The sequence below is a fragment of the Anopheles coustani genome, chromosome 2, assembly GCF_943734705.1.
Source record: "Anopheles coustani chromosome 2, idAnoCousDA_361_x.2, whole genome shotgun sequence".
In the NCBI taxonomy this organism is placed as follows: domain Eukaryota; kingdom Metazoa; phylum Arthropoda; class Insecta; order Diptera; family Culicidae; genus Anopheles; species Anopheles coustani.
This window is the reverse complement of record NC_071289.1, coordinates 16,248,677-16,260,952: the sequence shown is the minus strand read 5'-3', so window position 1 is coordinate 16,260,952 and position 12,276 is coordinate 16,248,677. Positions and strand designations below refer to the sequence as shown.

At 46.0% G+C, this 12,276-nt stretch overlaps 1 protein-coding gene across 1 annotated transcript; it reads left to right on the top strand.

Moving 5' to 3' along the window:
- The first annotated feature begins 1,251 nt into the window (after positions 1-1,251).
- LOC131263986 (uncharacterized) lies at positions 1,252-1,970 on the top strand. The gene is made up of 2 exons (XM_058266278.1): positions 1,252-1,293; positions 1,356-1,970. Exons 1-2 carry the CDS (start codon positions 1,252-1,254, stop codon positions 1,968-1,970), a joined length of 657 nt encoding a protein of 218 aa, XP_058122261.1.
- The last annotated feature ends 10,306 nt before the right edge of the window (positions 1,971-12,276 follow it).

The window sequence follows — 12,276 nt, the reverse complement described above, 5'->3', positions numbered from 1 at the left end:
TTGGACAACAACCTGCTCCAGTTCTATGGCCGCACCGTCTGCCACTCCCTGCAAGACCTCATCCAGGTGCTGATCATCAATGGCAAGGACAACGGGTTCTGCTACAGCAAGTACTTCCAGAAGGTGTTCAACATGTTCGTCATCAATACGTACGACGCGAGCAACTGCTATCAGCTCGAGATGAGGCGCTTCGAAAACTTCCACGAAGGCGTGCTGGCCATCGTTCAGCTCATCCTGCACGACATCGAAGACTTTATCGAGCTATTCGAGGACTGTACCCGGTTCACCAACGTAGCCAGCTGCACGTCCTACGTAAGTAGATGCCAAATCGTTTCAGCTTCAGCTCCATACTCACTGTCCTTTGAACTATTCTCTCGTTCGTCGCGTGCAGCTCGTTGGCGAGTACAACACCCTGTTGGCTTTCACCCTCACCAAACGCGACTACCTAAAGCTAATGCTGGAAAAGGATGCGGATGCCAGTCGGTTGCGGCTGAAAGCTTGTTTCGATAACAGCAAACACCTGCTAATTGTGGATGCCGAGGAGATGGTGGTTAACATTGCTCTATGCAAGGAGCTGGGAGCAGTTGCGCCGGTATAATGACGTAAGCTTAAGGAAAGGACCAATTTAAAAATAAAACAATAAAGTAAACCTAACACCGTCACTTAGCCAGTTAAGGTAACAAACCACAATATATGCATTGCATTTGACCTACTGGTTATTGGTTTTTTTGTTAAATTGGCACACCATCCCTTAAGAGGTGCTAGATCTTTCTCCGAAGTGAATTACTATGACCGAAAGACGGTCCGATCATGGGCTCTACCCTTTGTTTTAAGCGTTATGGCAAATTCTAACAAATTGTACTCTAGCAATGACTCTTCTCATGAATTTGGGACTAACAATAGGATGAGAGTTTTAATCAGGGCATTCTCACCCTAAATATGACGTGGACAACATTCGTACTATCTCCCGAGTGACATTGTTCGAGAACAAATTTATTCAACATACGGACAAGTACGTACGTAGGCAGTTTGGACCTTCTTGAAGCTAGTGTTTACTTAGCTGTTGCTACAGTTGCCGTGGCTTTCTTGGAAACAGTTTTACGTATCATTCCCCTGAAGTCGTATCGAAAGACTGAAAATAAATAATACCCCATTTCAAGGCAACGCACGCACAACGATCTAGTTTACGATTCTGTTTGGTTCTCGTTGACGTTTCTTCACATCTTCTGGAAGACGGTCACTCAGGATAGGATGAGGTCCATCGTACTGCTTATCGTGCTGCTGTCATATGAGGTAGGTATTTCCCCTCCGACTCGGCGGTCGCGATCCGTTGATCCATGCTGAGTTTTCTGCAGGCTACCTTCGCCTTACCAAGGCCAGATTTTGGTATCGCGCAGGATGTGCCGGACAGTGGCAAGGTCTCGGATCGTGCCAGCGCTATCCGTGATGCGTTCGATGCACTGGACAATTTTTCCGTCACCATCACATCGGGCCACTCGCTACTCATCCTGATTCGCGACATTTTCATCTCAATCACGGGCAAACTCAGCAACACCGGTATGAACCTCATGGACACGATCGTGACGCTGGCCAACGATGACACGGGCCCGATAGCAGTCGGGTTTGATCGCGTCAACCAAGCCATCGCATCACTGAACGCGCTCCTCAACGGAGGCCTCAATACGGAACTAAACACTCTCACCAGCCGGCTCGGGCCGTCCCTTGCCAACCAGTTTAAGGACGGCTTCCAGGGCATCACCGCTGGCCTGCAGGCTCTCTCGAAGGCCCTCGGAAACTTGCAGACTGCGATCTCAAAAGCGCAACAGGCGGCCGGCACTGGTCAGGTGACGGTGGCACATGTACGCAAATATGTACCGGCCAACCTGGTGTACAATGTTTTGGCGGCTCTTGAATCGATCGGCACCGGCATGTCAACGGTTATGTTTCCCATCTCTAAGACTGTTGGGTAATCCAATTTATGGTGCGGATATACTATAGAAATAAATATCGAGAACGTAATACATTTCTTTATTGATCTATGACCTGTTGATGCACAACTTTTTTGAATGAAACGCCTATATGTTGTCGCCGTGTTTCAATCTCTATCTGAGGAGCTTCACCCATTCTAAGTGTAGTGCGACTACCATCGAACCACTAAGCTAGGATTGACTTGGATCACATTATTTGCACAGTTGATCCTCGTCGTGACGATCGAAATATCATCTGGAACATCTTTCCCTATGCCTGAGAATTCAGTTACATTTTGACGACACGTCAGCGGAGTACACCCAAGATGGGGAGACAACTCTCGAAGTTCTATTGTGTACCCCGAAGTGCGGATGAGTGCCTGTGCTGTCGTTTTGAAACACTGTACATAATGCATCGTTTCAAGGCGGCACATGCAGAACAGTTTAGCTCACGATCCTGTTTGGTTCTCGTTGACGTTGCTTGAAATCTTCTGGAAGACGGTCACCCAGGATAGGATGCGGTCCATCGTACTGAAGGCTCTTATCGTACTGCTGTCATATGAGGTAGGTATTGTTTCTCCGACTCGCCGGTCGCGTTCTCTTTACCCACACCGATTTTCCTGCAGGCTACCTTCGCCTTACCACGGCCAGATTTTGGCATCGCGCAGACTGTGCAATCCAGTAGCACCATCGCGGATCGGGCCCGCGTAATCCGTGCTGATTTTGACGCACTGAACAACATTTCCGTCAACCCGGGCAACCAGCAACTCAATCAGGTTCGCGACATTCTCATCGCAATCAGCGGGAAAATCAGCAAGACCGGTATGACCCTCATGGACACGATCGTGACGCTAGCCAGTGATAACGCGGGCCCGATAGCGGTCGTGTTTGACCGTGTCAACCAAGCCATCGCATCACTGAACGCGCTCCTCAACGGAGGTCTCAATTCGGAGCTAAACACTCTCACCAGCCGGCTCGGGCCGTCCGCTGCCGACGAGCTTAAGGCTGACTTTGGGATTATCACCCTTGGCCTGAAGACCCTATCGACGGCGCTTGCAAACTTGCAGGTCGGGATCGCAAAAGCACAACAGGCGGCCGGCACCGGTCCGGTGACGGTGTTACATGTACGGATGTTTGTACCGCTCAGCCTAGGGTCTAACATTTTGACGGCCCTTAATAATATCCGCGCCTACCTGCCACCTGTTAACTACCACATCAATAACCCTAGTGGGTAACCCAACTTTTGACAAGGTCATACGATAGAAAAAGGGATCGAGAACTGAATAAATGTGTTTATTACTCTGTCATCTGATCCGAGTAGTGAGTACCAGGTTCAAATAGTTCCGTTATGTGTGTTTCTCATTTGTGTTGTGGCTTATGAATCCTTAGGTGGGATTCTTTAATATGAATCTTTCACCTAAGATTCACTCATATTGAGAACAATCCTTCACGAATCATGAATCCTTCACGAGTTTTCCTGAATCTTCCATTGATGTAGATTAAGCGACAAAAACGGACTCCTATTCTCCTATTTCATGCATGGGCTACGGGCTTTACTTTTCTGTCCTTTTAATATTAATCAATCTTTGGAATTCATGAATCTCACAACTTAATCATAGAGTCAATCATGAATCTGAATCGGAATTACCCAACTCTAGTTTTCGTATCCATCAGATACTCATATTACTCTCTGTCAAACCTATGGATTTGCAAATTTGTCTTCGTTTTGCTTATGAATATAAATATCCCATCTATAATTATCAATATTGTCGAGGCTTGACTTGCGTTACAAGCACTGGAATTTACAATAATTATTATACGATAAGAAAATCATCAGAACGGTTTCTTTAAATGAAAGACCTATATGTTGTCGCCGTGTTTCAATCTCTATCTGAGGAGCTTCACCCATTCTAAGCGTAGTTTACTACCATCGAACCACTACGCTAGGATTGACTTGGATCACAATATTTGCACAGTTGATCCTCGTCGTGATGAACGGAATAGCATCTGGAACCTCTTTCCCTATGCCTGAGAATTCAGTTACATTTTGACGACACGTCAGCGGAGTACACCCAAGAGGGAACCACGTTTCTCGAAGTACTGTTGTGTACCCAGAGTGTTCGGTGAGACAATGGGGAGTTTCTACATGTTGATAGTGCTAGCATTTATTTGTGTTTTACGGGTAAGTTGGACGGAGCGTTCCACATAGGGGTTGGCGTTTAACCGCATGCTGTGTATTTCATTGTTAGAGCGCAACGGGCCGACCAGATTATGGTATAAACGGAGAAATCAAACGCAGCTCAGTGGCGGCGGACACAGCGTCACTAGCATCGATGCTCCTGAACCTTTTGGACGATTACACGTTTACGCTCGGGGCGGACTACCCCCTGTTGGAAAGTATGACCGATGCGCTCTCGACCATTGGTGCTTCGTTAGCCGACAAAGGAGGTATTATGGCCGACAATGTGGCTCTACTTGCCGGTGATGACAGTGGCATTGTGACTGCGGTATTCCAGGACGCGATCGAGGGCATTGATGAGGTGCTATCCTTGCTCGATACGGGTTTCACCCAGCAGTTTGCAACACTCGAGTACCGCAACAAGAAGTACATTACCGATATGATGAAGAACGTTTTTGACTACTTGAGCAGTACGCTGACTACACTTAATGGGCTACTAGACATTCTACAAGATGCCGCCGAACAGGCGCAAACCCAAGCCGGTGGAGATGAGCAGCCAGTTTCGTTGGCACTCGTTCGACGCACCATTTCGCCACGAGTGATATACTCTCTGATGAACGCGATCGCTCAGCTGGCAGCTGCCATATCACCGTTGCTGTACGCGGTGGATAATTCACTGGCCAACGTGGACGAGGCGGATACCTACATTCTCACAGTAAAGAGTGACATCGAGAGTTTCCTGCTGGAGGCACACCTGGAAGTGATTCGCTTCAACGGCGAACTACGCCAGCTTAAGACAGACACTGTCAGCGTGATCCAGAGCGTGGGCGCACCCTTCCTGGAGCAACAGCCCATGATTGACGAGCTGTTGCCCGTGCTGCAGGCGGCCACCACCTTCGAGGACGATCTCGATGGTGCCTTGCAGTCATACGAACGCACCGTGTCAGCCGCATCGATCGCTGAGAAAACAGTATTGCTAGGCGACGAAGTAGCCGCCTACATCTCGCTTGCCAAAACGTTCGACGACGATCTGGTCACGCTGTACGGCGACCAAATATGCCCGGCAGTGATCAGCGTCGCTCAGGTGCTTGTGGCTAATGGACCATACGCGAGCTATTGCTACCATAAGTACTCTGAGGAGGTGCTGGACCTCGCTGCCCATCACTATTATCACCTCACCGAGTGCTACCAGCTGGAATTGAATCGGATCTACTCGCTTCACCGGCTGATCGTGGACCTAGTCGACCTGGTGACGTTTAACTATGGTGAGCTTTACGATGATTTTTCCGTCTGTATGGAAACACAGCCCTGTCCAGGTGAAAACTGTAATGCTTGCATAGATACGGTAGGTACAGCGTAGCACCCCCTTAAGAAAGTTCAAAACTTACAAATAATTCAACTATTTCCTTTTGTAGCTCGGAGAAGTCCTAGACACACTGTCTCGACTGGCAAATGAAAAGTTTGTTCTCATCGAGCAGATTATTCCGACTGAACTGGACGCGAGCCTACAGCGGCTTAAGTCCTGTACCGCTTTCGACCAGTACAAGTTGATCGCTGATACCCACGATCTCGTCGCTGCAGTGTATGACTGTGAGGAAACGGGTTACAACTGAGAAAGCTAAAGTGGGTGAGAAAAAGAGCTTATTACGTTCTTTAATAGGTTTACTTTGAAGTGTAAGGTTCCGCGCACAACCTAGAAAGCCAGTAATAAAAGTTGTTTCATGATTCTTTTGAATTGTACGGTAATATCAATTCTGCAATAACTTCAACCATACACCGAACGAAAACAAACCAAATAACAAACGCTATGTACTCGAGTAGAGCATACATGCCAACCCCCATACCATCAACAGGTGGCATTGAGGTAACATTCTAGGACTCGGCCTAATTTATGTAAGGTTACCTTTTTTGCCAGGGATATGACCTTGTGATGAGACCTAAACCTTTACCTACACACACAGAGGCAGAGGAATTGGAGAACCTAACTCTTATGTCGCATTATTTGACCAGATGTTATTGTCATACCGAAACAAAACAGATATCTGCGACCAAAATAGCGAAGGCTCCACGATCGTCATCCATTAGTTAAAAATATTCATAACCAATTTTTGAACGGGGAAATTTTGCAAATCTTTGAAATATTTCAATCTCATTGCAGGAAATATCTGCACTACAAACTGAACGTTAACATTTGACATTCAGGTAAAAAGATCGATATGAGATGTGAGCTGAAGATCAAATAGGAACAAACAATTGGATTGATAAAGAAGAAAACCTTCACAAGGCCCATAACATGCTTCATCGGGAATTCCGCTATGGCATGATTAACTCAAGGTCCATCAGCATCACGTCGTCAGTTCCCGGTAATATACCTGGTTGCGTAAAGGCCAAAAGTAGCCCGTGTGAGTCATTCAATAAAAGACCAATGATTAACTTTATGAAATCTTTCTTCGGTCCTTCATTCTGCGGTACTTTTTCGAGTGCAAGAGTGAATGAGTAATGTTAACTGTGGCACTCTTCCAAATTCTACCACCGTTAAGAGATACGTCCAGTCGACTCTTTTTCTGTTCCTCTAGACTCTAGAGCAAGACTTCCCCCTCCCTGGCCTGCGTCCGATACGCTGCGTTCGCAAAGCAAGCTTCTAAATATGGCTAATCACGAACGGACGTGGTTTGAAAATCGTTGATTGATTGTCACAACCGGCCCAAGCTAGAAGAGAGCCGGAGTCTAGCATCTTGTGTGGCTGTTTTTGGACGATCTGCTTTTCAGGGTCGACATTTCCGACAAGCCGATCCATCATCCAGGATTCATTTTCTACCGCACACCGATAATGAAGGTCAATAGATTTCTTGGACAAAAAAAAACACCAAGGGGAAGCTAATTTGCATTTCCTCGGGTTCCCAAGTTGTAACATTTGCCTACGGACAAACACAAATGGATTCGATATCCGCGCCCAGTGTTTCTTCGTCATTCGATGCCTCCCGGTGCGGATCGAGTTTAGACATCGATTGTACTGCACCGTAACATAATACGCACGAAAATATTAACTGATTGGCGCCGTCTCTCGCCAATTTTTTCGTGTCATTCAGTGTTTTAAGGGGAAACGTTCGCTTGACATTTCCTCCACGGACTTGTTCTATAAAACCGGAAGCCCGTATCGCGGACTGGTCAGTCGAGTTGTCGTCACGCTGGATCATCGCCACCGAGAGAAGTATCTCTTTCGCTCCCAGCCCAGTCGCAATTTACCAAGGCGGCTAAAATGTCACGCGAACTCCTGGGCTTTCTTTCGTAAAAGCTTAAATTTCACAACCCTTTTTCGGGCACTTTCCACCTTCTTTCCATCCTTTTCTCAGGGGGAAGGGGGAAGAGAGACGCTCGTTGTACGAGCGGCGTGCATCTCATCGATCATTTTCAAGCTCAATTAAATCCGTACCAACAGACCGGAACGAAGTCCGAAACTCGATCGCCACGGAACGATAACAACGATCGCGAGCGTTCGGTGCATGCCCGACCGATGACTTCAGTGCATCGTGTGCACGTTACTAAAGCGAGTAACGTAGCATAACCGTACAATAATCGAAAGTGGATACGCGATGTTTCTTTCCCCTTTCATAACCTTTAGAAATCCGATTTCGTTTGTGTGAGTCACTTGAAAATTACATGGGACTAAAACGAGGTGAGTCTTTTAAAAACAAAGCAGAAACGTGATTATGTAAACATTCCGGTTTATCTTCCAATGGACAGGAAATGCGGTGGATGAAAGAAAAGTATGTCAAAACACTTGACAAATTGTTAAAAGAAGGTAAACAATCATTCTCAGCAACCAAAAATGGCATCGGTACAATACAGTTCAAACGTCAAGGCATATGGCCTAAGTGCCGATTCTTGACGCAACACACGCTCGGGCAGAGGAAAAATGTGAAAGCCGAAACCGGTTCATCAAAAGGTTTGAGACATTTTGAACTTTGGCATCGATTCACGCCACTTTTGGGGTTCGTCGCCATTTGGTGCAATCTTTTGTTTTAGTTCTTCTTGGACGGTTTACGCGGTAGATAAACGGATTAAATATGACAAAGGAAACACATGCAGCAATCCTGGGTGTCAATGAAGACATGCTGTTGGTTTTTATCAGCAAACCGCTTCACACACCTATAAATCATGCCCCGATGGATTGGGTGGTGATAAAAAGATGCCGCATTTGGACGTGCAATAAGTGGTCGCTAAAAGACGCGAACGGATACGGCCGCTCCGGCGCGAGATATCATATGCAAAGACAACAACAACAACAACAAAAAGGTGAACCTAATCTCGTCCGATCCAAGCGAAACAATTCGCCAGAGTTGGCGAGAGTTCAAGGGTATCCTTAATTCAGCCATTAGCCGAGTGACAACCGAGACGAACGTGACAACCGGTGCACAAAAGGCACCTTCTGCCAGCCAAATACGGGGATGAAACTAACAAGTTTGCAATTCTTTGGTTAAGACTGCGGCAATGGAGGAGTTAACATTGAAAATATTATAATACGAAAGATTAAGGCATTATTATCAACATGTACTTTTTCCGATTCAAGAGACAACGACAAGTTTTAAGCCAATGGTTGATATTTATTGCTTGTAATTTATGATAATGCATAGGAAAAAATATAAACAAAAGAGACGAATCTTCCAACAAATTGTACATCAAGTAAAATTGATTATTATGATGATTTCGTAATGTGTTTGTATGACCTCTAAATACTATTCCTATAATTCAACATTATGCTCTTTTTAAAAATCGATCTATAACTAAAGAAATCTGATAGCTTCCTATAATCAATAGAACGGGCTTTTCTTGAACAGTTGTAACAGATTGTCTTTGTTCAGTACCTTATTTTAGTTTAGCATCATAATAGTTTTATGTATTCTGTCCATATAGTGATGGAATAAACACTGTATAACGCTCCGAATAGCACCGATCACCGTCTAGCATGAAAGGTTCCGGTGTCAACATTGCCCTAACCCATCAAAAGCAGCTGTGTATTTGGGTTGCGTCACAAATCCCACCGTTGTCTCCGACTTGACGTGATGGCGAGCCCTTAACTTCGTCAAAGCCGCCCCCACACCGGTCCAAGAGAAAGATGATCGGCCCAAGAGGGGACGGGCAGACTTTTGGATAAACAAACTGGACCGACGACGAACTAGTCATTTCCTGCCGTTGCGTTGAAGTCTAGGGCGAGAAACGGGCTAGCCGAGGTAAAGTCGGCCTGTGTAATGCGATCTACCGTGTAATCTTCTTATTGGGTCTTCGTCCAACGTATGGGAAACGAGAAAAGTCACACACACACACACACTTGAGGGACTGATTGTCAAGATTTTTCGCTGCTTTTCGGCGGTATTGATTGATGTAGGGTTTTGCGTCCGTTAAGATCTTTTTGATGTCCCACATTGCGATCGACGCGATCGGACAAACGATTTCACTTTTAACGCTGTTTAATCATCGCATGGTTCGGTAAGCTTCAATATTTATTAACCTGACCCGGTTTCAGTTACGGGAGCCCAAGTGGCTTAAGACTGCGATGCCCCCGGGGAAAGCGATCCAGCACAACGGTGATGCGCCATGGCGAGTGATTTATTTGACCACAAAACTGGGTCACCCAGCGGTGATTTGCAGCTTTTCCCAGATTTGGGTTTGTGTTTTTGCAAAAGCGAGTAGGACTGTCCAATTTTTTCGTTCACTATTTATTTTTCCACTGATCTGGAGGAATTTGGTAACTTTTTATTATTATTTACATTCTTTTCCTAAATATAAAACGTGACATAGTCGGCTGGAAACAAGGATGTAAACAATGCCACTCAGAAACACATTCCATTCTAATGCTTTCGTGGGGACAAAGAAGGAAATCGACGATTTGATTAAGCGATGCCTATTTGTCACGTTCGGGTGCCTGTTCCCGCGCAGCGCTTGCGTTTCCTCTCCGCAAGGGACTTGATCCTTGATAGGAAACGAATTTATTAAACCTTTCGTTTGTAATTTACAAATAAAACCCCACAAACCAAATCACAACGATCGGAATGTCCCGCATGTGCCACGAACTGTCATAAACGCGCCACTCAAGAAGAGATCCCTCGATTTCTCCACATCGCCTCACACACACACCTGGTAGCCATTTTCCCACCAACTCGGCAGCTTCTTCAGGGCGTCATAATTGATACTGCCCTTATTGGGCACGCGAATGGTACCCTAAAATGGGCCGGTTTGGGTGAAGAGTGGTAGTGAAAAAAATGAGATGTAAAAAAACCCCAAACCGAAGTTGGAGCATCACGTTTGCAACATCAAACATCAGCGCAGAAGCAGTTGAGTCCTACGTGACGTGTACGACGGTTTGCGTGTTTGCACACCGGATTTCGCTAAAAATGAAAAATAAACAGAAACCTATCCAAAGCCCGAATGCTGGACGCGGTAGCCGAACGACATCGATAAATTGGTTGCCTATTTTAAAACTTCTGCGAAACAACGGAAAACAAAAATTAACAGCAGAGAGAAGAGCAAAAATAGAAGCGAACACACAACTGAAAAATGGAGACGGACAAACATTACGCCACCAAAATGGAGCGTAAAGCTTAAGTGCACGTACCGCGAGGTGATCTTGGGTCGAATCCGAGTGGAGGTAACAACAGCCGAGGGAAAAAAAGCTTCATCAACGGAACGAAAAACTGGGCGATCGCACCAGCGCACTGTTTAGTTTCCAATCTCTTCCCCTCCGGCGTGACCCATACCGGACGAACCGTGACAGACGATCCGGGGCGGGAGCAGTTTGGAGGGCAGTTATAAACCTGAAACGGTGTATAAACACTTCCACCAAACAGTGACACAAATTCTGCCTCATTCCAGGATGTGTGTGGGAAGCGGGGGGGAGCGGGATATGTCATTAATTACGAAGCACTCAGGCGCAAATCCTGTGGCCGCCGGCATTTGATAGAGCCGAGCAGAGCACGGTCAGGCCACGCCGGGCATTCCGCCGGGCCGTTCCGATCAACCCGCGCGCGGACAGAATTAGCGGTTCGCTGGGCGCGCTCCTCGCATCGGTCCAAGTTTCCCAATTTGGCCACAAACTCCCACCCGGATCTGGTTCCGCGGGGATCTTGCCCTTGCCTGCGAACGCCGGCCAAGAATTTGCCACCACGCTTCGCTGAGTCAAGCCCCAAGAGCAGTGATTCTCAACCATCGTGCCCGGGTGAGATTTGTCTTTGGTACGACACATCTTTGCTTGGCTATTTTAAACACTCAGAGGACACTCGGCACATACAGAAGATAAGATGAACTAATGTATAGAGAAGAGGATTTATCCTATCAGCTATGTTTCTAAACATAAAACTACGACATAAAGCACCTTTTCAGTGACCCCAGCCAGCAAAGTAAATAAAAAATAAACTAGTACTTGGTCATAAAAAAGAATAAACGATGGAAGTATATAGTAGTTTTTTTTTATTGTAAAATTAACATTGTTTCTAAATAATTTAAATTTTATAATCATGCCAATTATATTGCCTAACATTGTAATAGTTAGTAACTTTCAAAATTAATCACATTGAAAAGCGGGTTAAGAATCTCTGCCATAAGGAGCGCTGGAAAAGGTGCTCTACTAGATCGCCAGTCGTTTGAAATAGATTGTTTATTTTTATGTGAATATTTACCTTTGATCAACTGGACCGATTTTGATGTGTGCCCTCACAATGACGCACACACCTTTCCGGGGATTTGAAACAACGCAACGTTGTTCTTCTTCAACGTTAGTTTACGCAGCCTACCGTTTTGTAACGGACGGTCAGGCCAGGCGTCACTCGCTGGCGCACAAGATTTCCGGGCTGGAGTGTTGAATTTTCCACACCCCCTTTGGGAATAAGGGAAATCGAGTTGGTTGGGAAGCCGTTCACAGTCACGGTACGATACGCACACTTCCGAAACGTTAGGGGGGGAAAAATCACAAACAGAAAACTAAAACTCGCCCAGAAATCACCGTACGTACGGGGTTCGTACTTTCCCAGTTGGGCTACTTTTTCGGTTTGGTATAATTTTTGCCTACTTTGGTTTGGTTTGGTTTTGGCTGACCAACGAAGAGGTCGAAAACCAGCCTACTGACACTTACACAAA